General features: G+C 40.4%; 5 protein-coding genes and 1 pseudogene across 6 annotated transcripts; 2 read left to right on the top strand and 4 right to left on the bottom strand.

The window, feature by feature from the left end:
* Positions 1-472: 472 nt before the first annotated feature.
* On the bottom strand, positions 473-2,125 carry LOC111433032 (berberine bridge enzyme-like 14). Its single transcript, XM_023069918.1, has one exon. The coding sequence runs from the start codon at positions 2,111-2,113 to the stop codon at positions 527-529; it is 1,587 nt and encodes a 528-aa protein (XP_022925686.1). The 5' UTR covers positions 2,114-2,125; the 3' UTR covers positions 473-526.
* Positions 2,126-3,371: 1,246 nt separating this feature from the next.
* Positions 3,372-5,624, bottom strand: LOC111433027 (eukaryotic translation initiation factor 3 subunit D-like). Its single transcript, XM_023069909.1, has one exon. It carries the CDS (start codon positions 5,480-5,482, stop codon positions 3,779-3,781), a length of 1,704 nt encoding a protein of 567 aa, XP_022925677.1. The 5' UTR covers positions 5,483-5,624; the 3' UTR covers positions 3,372-3,778.
* An 802-nt stretch (positions 5,625-6,426) lies between these two features.
* LOC111433014 (berberine bridge enzyme-like 8) lies at positions 6,427-10,191 on the top strand (the record flags this gene model as incomplete). Its single annotated transcript, XM_023069897.1, has 1 exon — positions 6,427-10,191. A coding segment is annotated over one exon (1,584 nt), but the record flags the coding sequence as incomplete, so codon positions are not given.
* On the top strand, positions 8,205-10,191 carry LOC111433028 (annotated as a pseudogene).
* Positions 10,192-10,280: 89 nt separating this feature from the next.
* On the bottom strand, positions 10,281-15,092 carry LOC111433034 (alpha N-terminal protein methyltransferase 1). Its single transcript, XM_023069922.1, has 7 exons — positions 14,669-15,092; positions 14,380-14,438; positions 13,853-13,972; positions 13,074-13,175; positions 11,825-11,879; positions 11,460-11,557; positions 10,281-10,622 (listed from the first exon to the last, which is right to left on the bottom strand). The coding sequence occupies exons 1-7, from the start codon at positions 14,937-14,939 to the stop codon at positions 10,500-10,502; spliced, it is 828 nt and encodes a 275-aa protein (XP_022925690.1). The 5' UTR covers positions 14,940-15,092; the 3' UTR covers positions 10,281-10,499.
* A 983-nt stretch (positions 15,093-16,075) lies between these two features.
* LOC111433033 (probable WRKY transcription factor 14) lies at positions 16,076-18,028 on the bottom strand. 2 transcript variants are annotated; one of them, XM_023069920.1, is made up of 3 exons: positions 17,496-18,028; positions 17,207-17,362; positions 16,076-16,839 (listed from the first exon to the last, which is right to left on the bottom strand). In XM_023069920.1, the coding sequence occupies exons 1-3, from the start codon at positions 17,771-17,773 to the stop codon at positions 16,245-16,247; spliced, it is 1,029 nt and encodes a 342-aa protein (XP_022925688.1). In that variant the 5' UTR covers positions 17,774-18,028; the 3' UTR covers positions 16,076-16,244. The 2 variants fall into 2 exon arrangements, with proteins under 2 accessions (XP_022925688.1, XP_022925689.1); XM_023069921.1 differs by having other exon boundaries at positions 16,076-16,827.
* Positions 18,029-18,730: the final 702 nt, after the last annotated feature.

Here is an 18,730-nt window from a genome sequence, read left to right as displayed (position 1 = left end):
ATAAATTAAAATACTTCAGGTTGATTTTTATGTGTAAAAATTAGATCTTCATGGGATGATTTAAGGTCCTGATGATTCATGTAGTTGAGTTCCTTGATCCCGATAGACCCCGCCAAGGAAATTCTTTACGAGTTCCTTGATCCCAATAGACCCCGCCAAGGAAATTCTTTACTTGTTGTGGCACGGAATTTTGTATTTTCATTACTAGGGAATTAAACTAAATTATGTTTTGGTTTTAAGTTGGATACAACATTTGTTAAAGGGTAATAAATTACTTCTTTAACGTATTCTTTTAGAACCGTACAATCACCTCTTTGTATGTAAGAAAAGTAGGGTCCTTGCATATTTCTAGAAACTACAGAAAAAGTTATGAAGAATGTATTGAGAAAGCTTTTGATTTCATTGATTAGCACTGTGAGTATCATAGCCATTCATTCAAAGCAATGGCTACAACCACTTATTATTTTTCAGATATAAACAAACAAATCATAGTCCAAACCCATCATCTTCGTTGATTCAGGGGAGATCACCGGGTGGGGATACTCTGTTCATTCTTGAAGAAATTGTGGGGATCAACCTTGGTCTTCACCTCCACCAATCTCTCAAAATTCTGTTTGAAATACCTCTCCCCATAAACCTTTCCTTCTCCCACGTTCCAATGCGTGCTACTTCCCACGTCAATGTCTCTGTAATTCAGAAACGCTTCTCTCGGGTTCTTCGTCACGTAAGGAGTCATTGCTTCGTACAATTTGTTCATCAAGTTTAAGCGTTCATCCGCTTCCTTTTCCCCTTCTTCCTTCCAGGTGGTGGAGTACTGGATTTTGAATTTCACGCCAGCTCTGTGTGGAAATGGCGTCTCCGTCTCTGAAATCTGGCTCATTTTGCCTCCGTATGGGTTGCACACGATACCCACTAGTTCTGTTTCCATCACCGCCTTCCATATCGCGTCCAACCCCGACTCTGTAATGGGTTCCCTCACGTAGTCCGATTTCCGCTTCAGAAAAGTATTGGGTCGGACTGCTCTGTCCAACAGAACTTCTGGGGTTGACCCTTTTGGGAAATTTGCCCAAAACAGAGCCGACTCAATCCAACTCATTTCAGAGCAATCCTCCTTCTGCAATTTCAAACTGGGTATGTGCTTATTCATAATCTCTATGAGCGTGTTTGCTGGCCCTAGAAACAGCGCCCCCAATGAAGCTTTCCCTGTTTTCAGCCCATCTTTCCCCTTCGCGGAGTTTAGCATCAGTCTTATGTACAGATTCTCATCCAGCTTATCTGTGACTCCCTGCCACTGCAAGAAGATGTCCGTTGCTTCTTCTTCAATCAGTCTCTCAACTTCAAAGACCGTCACCGTTTCTGGGACTTTAACTAATTTTATCTTCCATGAGAGAATGACTCCAAAGCTCCCTCCTCCTCCTCCTCTAATGGCCCAGAACAAATCTTCCCCCATTTGTTGTTTGTTTAGGATCTCCCCTTCAACATTCACAATCTCTGCGTCCAAAACGTTGTCGACGGAGAGCCCAAATTTCCTCATCAAAGTCCCATACCCACCTCCTGAAATGTGTCCACCAGCACCCAGCGTTGGGCAGACTCCTCCAGGGAAGGCATGGACTTTGCTCTTGCTAGCAATGGCGTGGTAAAGCTCCCCCATGGTGGCCCCTGCTTCCACCGTGGCAGTTTCACTGGCAATATCGACAGTGATGGCTCGAAGGTTGAAGAGGTCGAGGATGACGAAGGGATGATGGGAGATATAAGAGAGGCCTTCATAATCATGGCCCCCACTGCGGATTCTGATCTCTAAGCCAGCCTGTTTGGCGCAGACGACGGTTGATTGGACGTGAGATTTGAGCTTTGCTGCGACAATGAGTAGCGGTTTAGGGGTTTCGGGGGTGAGAAATCTGCTGTTTCTGATGTAAGAATTGAGGGTTGGTAAGAAGGTAGATTTGTCGGGGGTGAAAATGGCGTCAGAAATGGGGGACTGATGCTGCGCGTGTGTGGTTAGACATTGGAGAAAGGTGTCGTGAGCAGAAGCAGAGGAGATCCATGGGGAGAGAAGCAAGATGAGAGAGAGGAATGCGAGGAGGGAAGAAGAAGAGGACGATGAAGGCCCCATTTGTGTAATGGTTTGAGGATGTTTGGGAGATTTGGTGTTGTTATATAGGAGAATATGAGGATGGACAGACCGTGAATTCAGTCGTCGTCGTCTCCAATTTTGGCCATTTCTTGTTTTGCTTCTGTGGACATTTCTTCAATTGCCATTTCCACGTTCGGCGCAACTATGGGTAATTATATAAACGCATGATTTGGTTTGTTTAATTAGGAAAGGATTACCCTAACTCAAATATGTGACGATGTTGTAATTATTGAATGCATGTGTAATGTCATGTCCAAGACTCGAAAATTTGGATTCGGAACCTTATAGCTTTGACATTCATTTGCATCATCAACCACATAATCACCTTACTTCTTGCTTAGTTTAAAAGTGAAAGACCATCCCAACTAATTTGTCTTCACACATATGCACATTTAGTTTTATGAAGATGCATTTTAGTGGTATAATTAGCAACTTCAATTCCCTTAAACCTTTCATGAAGATGCATCTTAGTGGTACAATTAGCAACTTCAATTCCCTTAAACCTTTCTTAATCATCTTGTCATCAAGACCATTTTCATGCCCAAAGCCCTCTACGGTGTTTCCCTTTCCCTTTGTCATCCGCCCCAAACATCAAGCATCATACTCCTCTCTCCTCTCTTAATCTTTCAAGAGTTGATATTCCTTCATTTTATTGAAAAGATGTGATACTTTATTTATGACCATTTGGCAAAGACTTCATTTTTTTTTAATGATTTTAGTTTAAAGTCTTTATTTTTACTTGTGTCTTCGCCCCAACTCGCCACAGAGATTGAACTTTTTCCCCTCCAACAACCAAAAAAAACCTGTGTACTCTTCAGAGTAGAGAGTTGTAATGTTATATATTTGAGGTCCATAGAAATGAATGTTGGGGTAAAATGAAGTGAAAAACAAGCGTATTAAGTTAAAGAAATAAGAAAATCAATCTATTATTTATTAATCTGACAGTGGTCAGTTAAAACAACAACCAACACAGTACCATTCGACAGCTTCTAGGATAAACGGATGAGAAAAAGGATCGTTCAAATAAAATTAGAAAAAGAAATTTCGGATTACTTTATACCCAAGTAAGATGATGGGGTCAACTAAAAGTAAGCAGCCAAATAACAAAGCAGATTGAGAACTTCTCCAAGACTAGCAAGCATCTTCTCCGGTGAAAGCTGCATAGCGAATAGAGCCTGCTACTCCTATGATATATATATATATATATATAGGAAATGTAGAAAGTAGAGATACAAACTAGTTTCAGAAGCAAGCAACAAAACCTTGAACAGCTCAGCTCAGCTCAGCTCATGTTCAACATTCTGAAGGTATCATCAGCTCATGGTGTAGTGTATCAAGCAAATCCTTCGCAGACTAACTTATTGAAAACTAGAATCCACAAGAAACTATGTCTCAATACAAATATATATATATATATATATATATATATGACTGATGGAAAGAACTCATGTTCAAAATTTCCAGGATAGCATAACCAGCTAGCTAGCAAAACGTTTTAACAACTGAAAGTTTCTCGAGCAATGTGTATTATGCTTGCAGGAATCCAAAACCAAAATGATAATCTCATAAAAGAAAGGGAACAAAAAGACACAAAAGGTTAGAGTTTTAACTTCCTCAAGCAAGTCGAATGAATGCTGCTATGACTTAAGCTTGAGAAGCAGCATCAACCTTCTCTTCTGCATCATCCGTCCCTGCATTAACAGTGACACCATTTTCATCTTCTCCTGGTGGTTGCACTTGATCCTCCTCAGCCAGTGGCTCCTCAACATAATCATTCTCAAATGCATCTGCAGGAACCTCATAGATCCTAACCTGTGGTTTCGATGGGTCCTTGACCAAAACATACTTGCCTTCGTTCAATTTCATGCACAAATCCACGATAGACTTGACAATACCCCACATGTTAGACGTATTCAAGTTAATTTGAGCTGCAAAATCCTTAGGTTTATATCCAACAACGGCTAAGATGACATGGTTGAAGTGATCGCGAGGATGAACCCTAGAGACATACCCCAACTTCATCATATCTGCGCTAGCCAACAGAGCTTGAGCTGTCCATTTTGCCAATTTATTAGCATTGTTCTTCAACTCAGTGGCCAACACAGCACCCCTCTGTGTCTCCAATTTCTGCCTCCAATCGACACCAGAATATTTGGGATCAAATTCATTAAGAGCATTCAGAGTCAAAAATGATCTTTGCTTATTAACCTCCATAACACTTTGAACCTCACACCTCGCCACAAGATACATATCATCATCGAGCTTCCATCTCCTATACCTATAAGCAACAGAAGCGACCTCCTCACCCTCATTTGCAAATGGGTTTGGCTCATCGAAGGCCACCTTACTTCCGTCCCTAACCAAAACTTGCTGCGAGAAGTTCTGATTAATGTAAGCAGCTTCAACACTCAGTGAGTAAGCTGAATTGATATCGTCCTTCGCTTCTGGCAAGGGTTCCTGAGAAGTCTCGTGGACGGGAAGCAAATCAAGTTGCGACCCATCCCTCTTATCAAAGAAAAGCTTGTTCCCAACACGCTGAACCACAATATCCCAGGAGTAAACCGATCTGGTTGCGCACATAAGGGAAGAAAGGATGGCATCGGTAGCAAAAACTGTGGCTTTGTCCTCATTAGCAAGACGACGAATGACAGGGTCGTCTGTAGTAGTTACCTTGAAGAAGTTGCGGTTCTTGAAGCGCTCAAGGCGGCGCTCGTTCTTGGGAGTGATTCGGTCGTATGCACGATCATAGAACTCTAGCCCGCCGCACAGAAGAAGGTCTTCGGGCTCAGGAACAGAGAAGGACAGCTTCGAGAACGTGGAGAAGGGAATCTGATCAAGCATGTTCCATTCGGGTTGAATTTCCACAGAGGATTTGAAAACAGCAGCTTCACGACGGGGGGCATTGACATTAGACCTATTGAGGTTGTAAAGACGATCACGGCGAGCCCGCTCCTTCTCAGCCTCGCGCTTCCGAGCTTCAACTTCTTCGTCACGGCGCTGAGGTAGCTGCGTCCTTTGTTGGTTGAATCGCCATTTAGGGCCAAATTTGGGACGCGGAGGAGGCTTTCCATCAACCAAACGGAAGGACATGTCCTCGTCCGCATTGGCTGGGAAGGAATCGTCATTGGTGAAGTCGAAGACGGAATCGGAAGCAGTCTTGGGGCGACCAGGGTTATTCATAGTTCGGGTCCAATCAGCGATCCGGCCAAGCCTATCGGAGCGAGAGAAGGGAGCGAAGGGAACATTGAGAGGGAGGTTGGAGGAAGCGACGAGAGAATCGGTAGAGTCCGGCGGACCCCAACCGTCCGGGTTGTAGGGAACAGCTCCCACTTCAAAGCCTCCGACCATCTGTAATCGGATAGAGTTTCTCCGATCCGAAGGAAGAGGCAAAACCAGAGTTGGAGCGGCACCAGGGAGCAGCAGGAGAGGCGGGCGGATGAAGAAACCCTAGCCTTATGGACTTCAGTGAAGAGAAGGTGTAAAATTACAATTCAGCCCCTCTAGCCAAAGTAACGATCATTGTCTCTTTATAATGAGAGAGAATAAATATTATTCCTTTTTTAACTTTTTTTTTTTTTTTCTTTTAAATTATTTTCTTGTTTTTATCCCAATTTTAAAACAATTAGGAAGATAATTATGTTTTTATTTACCGAATAATGTTGGATTTGGTAATATAATGACTATATTAATGATAATAAAATTGAATTCATAAATAGAAAAGTTGATTAGTTTTCTTAATATAGAAATGAATCCGGTGGATTTCCTCAATTTTACTATTCCTTTTCAATGCAATGTATTATGTAACATACATTTTATTTTTTAAAAATTGAAAAAATTATCCAAAACTATTTTCAAATATAAGCACTCTGTGAAATATGTTTTTTTCTTTTAAATATTTGAAATTAGATTGGAAAAGGATAATCGAGTAATACGAAGAATTAAAATGATTGAGAATTAGGGATTAATCCAATTCTCAAATTTTGATTACGCAAACTTGACACTTCCTAATTAAGCAAATCAAATCATGTGTTTATTTTATTACCAATAGTTGCACCCAACGTGGAAATGGCAATCCAAGAAATGTCTACAGAAGAAAAAAAAAACTAGAAATGGCCAAAATCGGAAACGACGACAGAATTCACGGTCTTTCCATCCTCGTATTCTCCTATATATATATAACAACACCAAATCTCCCAGACATCCATCCTCAAACCATTACGCGAATGGGGCCTTCATCTTCCTCTTCTTCTTCCTCTTCCTCTTCCTCTTCTTCTTCCTCTTCCTCTTCCTCTTCTTCTTCCTCTTCTTCTTCCCTCCTCGCATTCCTCTCTCTCGTCTTGCTCCTCTCTCCATGGCTGAGAGTCTCCTCTGCCTCTGATCACCACACCTTTCTCCAATGTCTAACCACACACGCACAGCATCAGTCCCCCATTTCTGACGCCATTTTCACCCCCGACAACTCTACCTTCTTACCAACCCTCAATTCTTACATCAGAAACAGCAGATTTCTCACCCCCGAAACCCCTAAACCCCTACTCATTGTCGCAGCAAAGCTCAAATCTCACGTCCAATCAACCGTCGTCTGCGCCAAACAGGCCGGCTTAGAGATCAGAATCCGCAGTGGGGGCCATGATTATGAAGGCCTCTCTTATATCTCCCATCATCCCTTCGTCATCCTCGACCTCTTCAACCTTCGAGCCATCACTGTCGATATTGCCAGTGAAACTGCCACGGTGGAAGCAGGGGCCACCATGGGGGAGCTTTACCACGCCATTGCTAGCAAGAGCAAAGTCCATGCCTTCCCTGGAGGAGTCTGCCCAACGCTGGGTGCTGGTGGACACATTTCAGGAGGTGGGTATGGGACTTTGATGAGGAAATTTGGGCTCTCCGTCGACAACGTTTTGGATGCAGAGATTGTGAATGTTGAAGGGGAGATCCTAAACAAACAACAAATGGGGGAAGATTTGTTCTGGGCCATTAGAGGAGGAGGAGGAGGGAGCTTTGGAGTCATTCTCTCATGGAAGATAAAATTAGTTAAAGTCCCAGAAACGGTGACGGTCTTTGAAGTTGAGAGACTGATTGAAGAAGAAGCAACGGACATCTTCTTGCAGTGGCAGGGAGTCACAGATAAGCTTGATGAGAATCTGTACATAAGACTGATGCTAAACTCCGCCAAGGGGAAAGATGGGCTGAAAACAGGGAAAGTTTCATTGGTGGCGCTGTTTCTAGGGCCAGCAAACACGCTCATGGAGATTATCAATCAGCACATACCCAGTTTGAAATTGCAGAAGGAGGATTGCACTGAAATGAGTTGGATTCAATCGGTTCTGTTCTGGGCAAATTTCCCAAAAGGGTCAACCTCAGAAGCTCTGTTGGACAGAGCAGTCCGACCCAATACTTTTCTGAAACGGAAATCGGACTACGTGAGGGAACCCATTACAGAGTCGGGGTTGGACGCGATATGGAAGGCGGTGATGGAAACAGAACGAGTGGGTATCGTGTGCAACCCATACGGAGGCAAAATGGGCCAGATTTCAGAGACGGAGACGCCATTTCCACACAGAGCTGGCGTGAAATTCAAAATCCAGCACTCCACCACCTGGAAGGAAGAAGGGGAAAAAGAAGCGAATGAACGCTTAAACATGATTAACAAATTGTACGAAGCAATGACTCCTTACGTGACCAAGAATCCGAGGGAAGCGTATCTGAATTACAGAGACATTGACGTGGGAACTAGCACGCATTGGAACGTGGGAGAAGGAAAGGTTTATGGGGAGAGGTATTTCAAACAGAATTTTGAAAGATTGGTGGACGTGAAGACCAAGGTTGATCCACAGAATTTCTTCAGGAATGAACAGAGTATCCCCACCCGTTGATCTCTCCTCAGTCAACGAAGATGAAGCATGTCGACTATGATATGTTTTGATATAATATCTGAAAAATAATAAGTGATTGTAGCCGTCACTTTGAACGAATGGTTATTATACTCACATTGGTTATCTATGAAATCAAAAGCCTTCTAATTACTTTCTTCATAGACTTGTTTACTTTTTAAAATTACGTACAAAAATAACTTGATTAGCCGTACAACTTAACCTTCAACAGAGGTATTAACTGTTTTACTCAACCTTGGAAGTAATAGGAAGAACCAACAACCAATGGTCAATGAGAATGCCTTTTTTTCATCGTTTTCCTCCCCACGCCACTTCAATTTTAGCTCATCCTCGGTCGCCCATGGTGATTCCTACTTCATTATTAATCCCAATCCTTACAACCCTTCTCCTCATTCTCCCTTCAATGGCGGCGGCTTCTCATCACAACACCCTTCTCAGCTGCCTTTCCGACCATTCTTCGCCATCAGCTTCCCCAATCTCCGAAGTTACCTTCTTCCCGACAACCCATCTTACTCCCCTGTCTTGAACTCTTACATCAGGAATCTAAGGTTCGCCTCCCCCACTACCCCTAAGCCCTTGTTCATCGTCGCCCCGACCCATGTCTCCCACATTCAAGCCTCCATTCTCTGTTGCAGAATCCACGCCCTAGAACTCAGAATCCGAAGTGGTGGCCATGATTACGACGGCCTCTCTTATGTCTCCGATTCCCCTTTTGTGATCCTCGATATGTTCAACCTTCGATCTGTAGCTGTCGACATTGAGGACGAGAGTGCGTGGGTGGACTCGGGAGCAACCCTCGGCGAAGTTTACTTCAAAATTGCAGAGAAGAGCAAGATCCACGGATTCCCAGCTGGGGTTTGCCCCACGGTTGGAGTTGGAGGCCATCTCAGCGGCGCCGGATACGGTAATTTGATGAGGAAATTTGGGGTTTCTGTGGACAATGTAGTTGATGCTCTGATTGTTGATTCTAATGGTAGGGTTTTAGATAGGGAATCAATGGGGGAAGATCTGTTTTGGGCAATTAGAGGAGGAGGTGGAGCTAGTTTTGGTGTCATAGTTTCATGGAAGTTTAAGCTTGTTCCTTTACCTGAAACTGTCTCAGTTTTTAGAATAGAGAAAACCATGGAGGAAGGTGCTGTAGATATGTTGTACAAATGGCAGGAAGTTGCTGACAAAATTGATGAAAATCTGTTCATAAGAGTGGTGATTCTTCCTGTAAATAAAAAAACCCAAAAGACAGCAAAAGCCAAGTTCATCTCCTTGTTCCTAGGAAGTGCCCAGAAGCTGTTTTCCTCAATGTCTGAAACACTTCCAGAATTGGGTGTGAAGGCCGAGGATTGTCTAGAAATGAGCTGGATCGAGTCTGTTCTGTTCTGGTCCAACTACCCCATTGGGACTCCTCTCAATGTGTTGCTCGAAAGGCAACCCAACTCCGAAAAGTTCTTGAAGAAGAAATCGGACTACGTTCAAGAGCCAATCTCCAAGGCAGATCTGGAAGGAATGCTGAGGAAAATGATGGAACTGAAAAGACCAGCGCTGACCTTCAACCCATACGGTGGGAAAATGAGTGAAATTGCAGAGAGGGAAACCCCATTCCCACACAGAGCAGGGAACAAATACAAAATACAGTACTCAGTGACATGGAAAGAAGAAGGCGAGGAGGCTGCAGACAAATACGTGGGGCTGATCAGAGAGCTTTACGAGTACATGACACCCTATGTTTCAAAATCGCCTAGAAGTGCTTATTTGAACTACAGAGACGTGGATTTGGGCGTACGCAAGCTATTAGGAGGCGAGCCACTGGGGAAGAAAGTATTTCAAGGGAAACTTTGACAGAATGGTGGAGGTGAAGACCATGGTGGATCCGGGCAACTTCTTCAGAGATGAACAGAGCATTCCATCTGTTGCAGCAGCCTTTGATTCTAATGGCAGAGCTGAGAGCCTTTGATGTGTGAATATCTGCTTGGCTGAGTGATCCATCTTCTACTACACTAAAATGCAAAAACGTCCCTTTTCCTTTCTTCTGGGGGTTCGTTCCTATATTATCTCAGGGATTTGAGCAATTAAGCTTAATTATCCCATTAGTTGCCTTAGCTATGTGGTAACTAGATTTTGTAAGTTCGTATAAATAATAGGGATTTAGTTCACTGCAGATCGGGCAAATATCTTTTGAAACAATTCTTGAAATGGAAAAATAGGAATACAAAGTTGGTCCAAGAAACCATTCTCTAAAACTAGCTTGGGTTTTGGAATTTTCTTTTGTTCATATCTTTCAAACGAGAGTATTCAACAATCAATAACAGGCAGTTAACAAAGACTAAGAGAGGTCATACTTATCACTTCAAGATATCTAAAACATGAAATCTGTACAAACAAATAAGGTTCAAAAGTAACCGAACACAAATGTATCATTGCTAGCCAAATCACAGCAACTGTCTCATTCAGAAAGGATAGAAATGGGATCAAGATCCTCACTTGATAACTCCAGGTCTATTGATTTGTTCCCTTCTGGTACGAGAAATCCTCCTGGGCACCTCCGTAGTTAATGCATACATCTTCACAGGAAATAATTCCTCGGGAAATCCCTTTTGGTCCTAAAATCATGAGCACAATAAAGTAGAAGAAACTCGGTATTTGAGAGGAGGAATAACACAGGGTTCAAGTTTGCAAGGAAAGTGAGTGCACATGTAACAGAATTATACCCAGTTATAAGGAGTGTTAATGGATTGAGTTGGGACGTGCTGGTTACAAGTTTATTCATATTCAATCTAAGTAACCCAATCCTTTATAAGCAAGGTAAGCTTCTCTTCACACTGCTATTGAATTGGCTAACTAATTCACATTTCATTTGATTTTTTTCATCAAATAAATGCAAATTAAATTCCTTTATGGAATAAGTTCCGGAATCCAGTATGAATTTGCGAGCAAGTTGCAAGGTAAGCTACTAAGACCTGTCAATCGTGGTAAATAGCAATGTGAACGTGAACCATAAAAGGTGCACTACCTATCAACTGCATGCTAGTTGAAAAGTGGCTACCCTCTCCAATTCTTAGCAAACAACCGCTTTTGTTCATTTCTTTAGGGTAGTGAATAAACCAAGTATAGTGAGGTAAAGCAGGAATGTTGATAGCACTAGTTTACAACTTCATAGAACTAATAACTCAATTCCAATATTTTGAGATCAGAAGGCATCCTGACTGGAAGGATAGAAATCTAAGAGCCTCTTATGAACATAGCCAGATGAGTCTCATTTATAATTAATGCCTTGATATTTGAAGTGACTTCCACAGATGTATTTATGAAACAAAAATCGATTAAAATAAAATAACAACCGAGAAAATCATTTTGCAATCTGGTTTGATGATGGAAAAAAAATAAATCAATAAAAGTAGAGCATTGAATAGACTAAACCAAATGCATAGTCACTTTACCCTTGATTTAAATGGATAGAGTCCGCACTGATTGAATAGATCTTTATAGTATGGATCAGATCTTGTGATGCTTCGATCTTCTTTATCTAATATGAATCCTGCAACAAGATAAAATACTTGAGTTTTGATATGTTCATTTTAATTTTCAGCTAGAATGGTCCCACTGGAAAGGTCGATGAGGCAGACATGCTCTTTAAATACAAAGGTTTTTCTTTTTCTGGAAAGAAACAGAAACTTCATTGAAAATAGAAGAATGAAAATCATTTTCATTGAATGCAGATATCAGGTATTGAAATTGAGATAATAAATCTTTGTAACTAGACAGCATAATATTCATAACAAAAAGAACTGAAAATGGCAGGTACCAGATCTTGCAATATTTTCCTTCAGAATGAAAATTCCGCCAGCTTTTAGGCCCAACTGAAAGTAAAGAGCCAAAATAGGTCATAAGTCTACCTGATGACAGCATTCATAGCATTCTTAATTCTTAAGAGTTAAATCCAGCTATCAATTTTTTTTTAATAAGAGTAATCAGAAACATGAAACTTTTGATTGATTGCAAGGTGTTTCAGAGACATGAGAAGTTGATTAATTGTAAGATGATGCTATCAGAAACATGAACGACTATCGATGTGAAAGGAAAACTGAAACAGTAAGAAAAAAATAGAACCACAATAATTAATGTTCAGAAACGACCTTATCATTTACAAGAAGCACCTTAAGACTCACTTAGAATGATTTTCAAGCCAAGACCAAAAATATAATGATCATTTCATCTTTTTGTGTTACGAGGTGTCTTAAGTTTTTTTTCAGGAAATCAGTTCAAAGCAATTCTTGGGAAGTTTGAACAAAAGGAAAAAGTATACTTGAACAAAAGGCAAGAGATCCAGAGGAGGTTTGAAAACTACAAATGCCAGTTTGCACCTTTTTTTCCTTTTGCAATAATGATGATTTTCTCGTCAACGCCAACTCAAAGTCCTTTTTGTAAACAAACCTTGACCTAGGTGGATATATCTTGTCTATCCTTGTGTTTCCCACTTTCTTGTGAGAAACGACTTCCTTTGTTGATTACCGATACAATATTAAGGATTTCTATGTTCAGTATAAATGATCAAAAAGATATTTCCCTTTGATATTAATTGAAATATTGAAATTTTCATGCATAAAGTTATTTGGGATCTTTCTCAAACTATATATGTATATATATTAGTAACATGTTAGACAAGACACAGACGGAGTTTAGATGAGTATTTAGCCTTGATTACAGAATTTTAAGTTTGAATCCAAATAGAGCCTTCAAGCTTCCATTAACAGTAAATTTTGTCGCCAGTATGTCTATTGACATTTTCACATCTTAGTCTCTAATGTGAACATTATATTGACATTTTAGTAACTAATTCAAAATATATCATCCACATTAGAAGAACCACACAACAAATAAAGGTGGGATTAAAAAAGGTAGGAGCTAATGTCAGAAAAAAATTACAAGATCTAAATATCTGAAGGGTTACTGACAGCTAGACCACTTTACAGCCAAAAGGCCCCAAGAAATGGTAAATAACTCAACTAACAAAATTCTTCAGAGCTTGATTCAAGAAAAAGAGAACGACTTACCTTGGCTCTTTTAAAGAACGAGATAAAGTCCTCATCAGTGAGATGTCCAATACACCACTGAACCCAAATAACATCATATCTTCCTGCATCTGGCGTGAATTCCTAACAGTAGAGTAAAATCTAGATGTTTTAAAAGAGCGACAACGGGTTGAGCCAGTTACAAAATCAAGAAACATCCAGCCAAATACATGAATGTCAAAGATAATTCAGACATATAGGCATTTAGCATTCAAAGTTTACCGCTGGAGATCAAATATAAACAGACAGGAAAATGGAGAAGATCCAATGGCGCAGTAGCATCTACTACGATACTATAGCAACTTATCACATAAAACTCCTCAATACAATGTCTTACCTACTGGGCGTTGTACATGTATTCTGTGACATCTAGACATATTAAAAGTTGTTTTCCAGTTTTTTTACTTATTTATTATTTATTTAATTTCAAGAAATACATGGCGTGGGGATTAAACCTCCGACCTCAAGAGACAGAAGTACTGTCTAAGCCATCTAGCTATACCCATGTTTGCAATTGTTTTCCATTTTCTTATAACTCTTTCCTTTTCAGTCGCATACTAGAGGATGGTGTGAATTGGAGGAAAAAGTTTAAGAATAGGCTCTTTATACAAAAAGCAGAATTCCTTTCTCATCCAAAAAGGTACATAGACTACCAAGTACCACCTAAAGCAGCAAAGAGAAGATCTTCAGCATACAGAACCACAGAATATAACAAGTTTGCTAATTTTGCATTTGTTGGATATCACTACATTACATACTACCTGTAGCGGCACGCAAAAGAAGTTAGTGGCTTTGTGCAGATCAGAGGCCCCATTATTTTCAGGAGCCAAGCTTTCACGGGCAGCCTCTAGGAAATGTGATACAGGTTCAAGAAGATCAACCTAAGGCTCAAAAAAGGATAAATAAATAGACTTTCTGTAGGGGTAAGTTTGTATACTAGCAGATCAAAGAAATTATAAGTAAGAAAAGTAGATGTTATAATATTTTTTTCAAATTGAAGGCAACGCATTGATTTCAGAATCATGAAAATCTATATCAAAGCATAACATGAAACATCAATCACCAGAAAACCATTTATTGAAGTCAAGGAAATGAAACAAATAGCTGAACCTCAATAATGATATCCTGAGAGATGTACGAATCTTTCGAACTGTCTGATCAGATTGCACAATCCAAAAACCAAAGCAAGCACCATTTCATAAATTTTACTGGACAAATCCCAAGATAGGCAGATAAAAAGCAAGAAAGTAATATGGCAGCAACAATAAAGTAACTTGTATTATCTTACCTCATTAAAATATCTGATAAGAAGATTCTTCGCGACTCTCCCAATGCCAGAACCACAATCTGCAATAGCAGGCAGCTCCGGCATTAGTAAAACTACGTGCTCAGACATAGAGCATTAACGACAAAGTAGTACAACTCATCATATGCACAAACTAAACAAACTCGAGTAGGAATAAAAGTAAAAGAAGCCTAAATTGTAAGAAAAGAAGTAGAGCATGTAGTGAAAGCAAGTCATAAACAAAAATCTGGAATCACAAAATTAAGAAGTGGGTATAAACAGACAGACATACCAAGAGCGACAAGAGGGCGGTCTTTTCCAGCAAGAGGGAAACGTTCGGCCAAAATCGATTTGAGAAAGACTTCACTGCCCAAGATATCGCCGTCGCTAACATGGCCATAGCCACCCAAAACCCCATTCACCGATGCCTCTACACCTTGCCAATACCCTACGCCTTCACGATACCACTGGGTACGCTTAGTGGTATCTCCGACCTGCTCCATCCACATCTCCTTTGCATTCTTGAACTCGTTGCCGTCTGTATCAGCACCGCTGCCCTCCATTCGCTACGGCTACGGGTACTCCTTGATCCTGGTTCGATGCCCAAAGCGTTGGCGCGCCTGGTGTTCCAGCTCCCGGGCGTCCCTTTTTATGAGCAGTGCTCTGATTTTGTTCCCCTTGCTTTGGTTTGCAAATTAAGGATACAAATAGAACCGAGTGTCCCGAGTGTGGAAAGTGAGGAGTCCTTTAGTGTAGAGACATGGCGGGAATGGGGTTTTGTGTTGCTGACAGGCCCAAATTCATCGATAAAGGTTGGGCCTATGTGTTGTGGCCCAATTATGTTGATCTCTTTCTCCACCAATAATGCAATGCAGTGTACAGAAACCCTAAACTCCCCCAACCTCATTTTCCACCATTTTATTTTTTTTGCTTTCATGGGTAAAGTAATTAATTAGTTAGGAAGTCAAAATTAAGGTTTTCCCATACATTTGTGTGTGATTAATTAACCACAAAGTTGGTTAACGAAGTAATTAAGCAAACACTGATTATCTTAATGGAGATTGATGGGACTCATTAATGGCTTGGCCCCCACCTTTAAACCATTTTAATACTAAAGTTAAGATGGAAAGTGGATTTAATTATAGATAATGTTCATATCTAGTGGCGGCTCACCCAATTCAATGGGTTATATCCATTTTGATCCAAAGCCCATAATGCCTCCAAATCCCATCAATCAGCAAACCAAAAAATGTACAAAACATGATTGTTTGTGTGTGTCTTAGGTTTTGAAGTGAGTTTGATTGTTGTTCACTAAGTCCGATGGATTTAGCCAAAAACCCTATTTCCATTTCTGACATGTTGTTGGAGGGGTTTAATGATTCATATTATGATGCAGGCCCAAGGTGAAGTCCAAGGAAATATATATATGTCGAAATGAAAACAGAACAGAAAGCGGAGGAACACTGTTTTCCAGGTGCGTCTGATAAGAAAACTCAGTAGGCAAACCAAAGAGGTGGGGGCGGGGCAGGCGAGGGATGATAGAAGAGATGGAATAATTTGACCCCCACTTCAAAACATGTTCATCACTATTTTCACTCACCTTTCCAATCATCTACTTCTTTTCAGTGTTCCAACCCTTCTGTTCCCTCCACTTTCTGTCCCATCTCCTCCTCATACACCAATATTCCAACAACACTAACACTAACACTCATTTACTTCATTCATTCATTCACATTTATTCTTCAATCCAATATCCAAACCTATAAACTTTTGTTTCTTTTCCTTTTCTTTGCCACTCTAGAAATGTACCCAGATACCTATAATTTACTTGGAGGAAACAGAAAAAGGAATTTGTGAATTGAGGATCTTCATGGAATTTGTGAATTGTTGTTGTTGTTGTTTTGAGGTGGTGGCCAATCAAAGGGAGGATTGAATGCAAGGACGTCGTCTAACCCACCGCCCCCTTTGCATTGCTCTGATTTGTGGGGTCGAGTGAAGAAGAGGGTTAAAGAGTGGGTGTCTAATTCTTCCAAATCTGCAAAAAAATCATCGCTTTGATTGTTGTTGGTGGTATTGCTTGGCATTGCAGGCACCCTATATTGAAACCCTTCACTCAATTCATGATGCTCTTCTGTTTCCAACTGTTTCTCAATCTCCTCAACAACTTCTTCCTTAACCTTGTTATTTGATGATGATGGTGATGATCTCGTTGCTTCATTCTTGGTTTGATCTTCCTGGATTATTGTTGTTGGGGTTTGAGGTGTAGCGGGAGAGGGCTTTGAAGAAGAATTGTGTTTGGAGTGTTGGGACCTTGAAGAGCCTGCTAGAGCGTTTCTCTGAGTTGGCCATGGATGGTTGTGCTCGGATGTGTAAGTAATCACCAGCATGTTGGGATCTGTTCTACTTCTCTCCACTTGTTTTCTGGCCGAACAACCCTTTGAGCTGCTGCATCTGTAGTACCCCTGGATGCATCAATGCTTCTAAATTACATTCATAGTCCTACAAGATTAGACCCGAGCCGAGACTACTTCTAACCGATATTATTTGGTTTGGCCAATAGACAGAGTCTAGCCCTACTCTAACTAGTACCTTGCAACGTCTAGTGACTGACTCTAATACCATTTGTAACCGTCTAAGTCACCGTTAGCACATATTGTCTTCTTTGGGCTTTCTATCATAGGCTTCGACTCAAGGTTTACGAGGGAAGTGAGTGAGCATTAAAATGCAGAAGAGAAAGATGATGCAATGATAGAATTTGATGTATATGAAATTAGAGGAAGTTTTGAGATTGATAAAGATGATGAAGGGGTTAAAAGAAAGAAAAGGATACCTAGGATAGGGAGAGCCTTTAATGGGTTTCTGACCATATTTCCTCCAAGCCCACAGATCAGAAGGAATAAGTTCCCCATTTGGTCTGCTGCTGCTGCGGCTGCTACTGCCACCCACTGGAGCAGGAACACACACCACCTTCCTCGCTTGCCTCTTCCTAAACACCAACACACACATACACAACCCATTCAAGACATCAAATACTCTGAGCCCTTCTTGTGGGGATTAAAAAAAAAAACCCTAGTTTTTGTCCTATAAAAATCAGCTCGTGAGTTACCTTGGGTTGACACCAGGCGGCTTGGTAGGAGAAGAGATGTGAAGGGGAGAAGGAATTAGGAAATTGGAAGGGGAAGAAGTAAGTGTTGAAGCATGCGTGAGAATACATTGGAGGGTGGTTTGATAAGCTCATCGTCTTCATCCACACCAAACAACACACTTCCTCTGTCCTCGACAAGTGGATCTCTGATGGGTGCACCACAAAAGGGATCCCCGAAACTGAATTCATCTTCATGTTTGGATGAAAATTCCCAAGATTGTTGTGATGAACAAAAGGGTTGGTGGGCAACATCTTGTGATTTGCATCCGTAGGAACTACAACTACTTCTCCTTCCTCCTCCTCTCACAATATCACTCAAATCGCCTTCGTAATTCTCCATCCAAAACCCTTCTTTTTTTTTTCTTTTTTTTTTTTTGTCTTCTATGAGTAGGAATCGAATCGGCTCTAAGGAGAGGATGAATTTGGTCATTCAGGAAGCATCAAATCAAAACCCTCCCACAAAACTGCCTTTAAACCCCACATTTGGCTTTCGGAGAGACTCGCTGACCCTCCAACGCAAATTATAGCCTCTTCTGTTCTTCATACAGGAGGACCCAAAAACGATTTTTTTTTTTTTTTTTTATTGCTTTTTCACCTACTTAGGTAATAATAAAAATAAAACCCAACCATATTGACATTAATATAAAAATGATTACCATATGGTTTTCCGCTTCATTGTTATTTTAAAAATTCCCTACCATATGGTTTTCCGCTTCATTATTATTTTAAAAATTCCCTTGTAATAAATACCCACTAAATTTCCATTTTCTTCTTCCTAAAAATTAAATAATAAATTGCCAACTTTGGCACCTAATTATTGGCATCACGATTGGATTGGGGATTTATTAATATTATTTTCTTTTTATAATAATATGCCTGCAACCTCATCAACTCTCCGTAATTAATTAATTTCCACACCGCAGTATTTCTGCCTCGTCACACGTGTCTACGACCGCCTGTATATATAAATATAAAGTATTAAAATAATTTATAATCAGAAAATCATGTACTTCACAAATATGAAATAATATTTTCCTACGTGGGATGAAGGAGTTATATGATTGGTGCATAAATTAAAGAAATAAAATCCCAAATTTTGAGATCTTTTATATTAAACACACCTTGTTTGCATTCATAATTAAAATAGTCTACACATTAAATATAATAATTTAAAATATAATAATTTAAAATATAATAATTTAAAATATA

This window comes from Cucurbita moschata, unplaced genomic scaffold (genome assembly GCF_002738365.1).
Source record: "Cucurbita moschata cultivar Rifu unplaced genomic scaffold, Cmos_1.0 Cmo_Scf00041, whole genome shotgun sequence".
Classification (NCBI taxonomy): Eukaryota; Viridiplantae; Streptophyta; class Magnoliopsida; order Cucurbitales; family Cucurbitaceae; genus Cucurbita; species Cucurbita moschata.
Note: the sequence above shows the minus strand (reverse complement) of the source record. Positions and strands in the feature narration are given on the sequence as shown.

What these genes read in the sequence shown, in the direction of transcription:
- LOC111433032 (XM_023069918.1), bottom strand. Translation starts at nt 2,113, where the DNA reads ATGGGGCCTTCATCGTCCTCTTCTTCTTCCCTCCTCGCATTCCTCTCT.
- LOC111433027 (XM_023069909.1), bottom strand. Translation starts at nt 5,482, where the DNA reads ATGGTCGGAGGCTTTGAAGTGGGAGCTGTTCCCTACAACCCGGACGGT.
- LOC111433034 (XM_023069922.1), bottom strand. Translation starts at nt 14,939, where the DNA reads ATGGAGGGCAGCGGTGCTGATACAGACGGCAACGAGTTCAAGAATGCA. An exon ending in TTATCAGATATTTTAATGAG is followed by an intron (nt 13,973 to 14,379) that starts GTAAGATAATAC and finishes TTTGAGCCTTAG; the next exon opens with GTTGATCTTCTTGAACCTGT. An exon ending in GGAAAATATTGCAAGATCTG is followed by an intron (nt 11,558 to 11,824) that starts GTACCTGCCATT and finishes ATCTTGTTGCAG; the next exon opens with GATTCATATTAGATAAAGAA.
- LOC111433033 (XM_023069920.1), bottom strand. Translation starts at nt 17,773, where the DNA reads ATGTTGCCCACCAACCCTTTTGTTCATCACAACAATCTTGGGAATTTT. An exon ending in TTCTCCTACCAAGCCGCCTG is followed by an intron (nt 17,363 to 17,495) that starts GTGTCAACCCAA and finishes GTTGGTGTTTAG; the next exon opens with GAAGAGGCAAGCGAGGAAGG. An exon ending in AAAGGCTCTCCCTATCCTAG is followed by an intron (nt 16,840 to 17,206) that starts GTATCCTTTTCT and finishes TTGATGCATCCA; the next exon opens with GGGGTACTACAGATGCAGCA.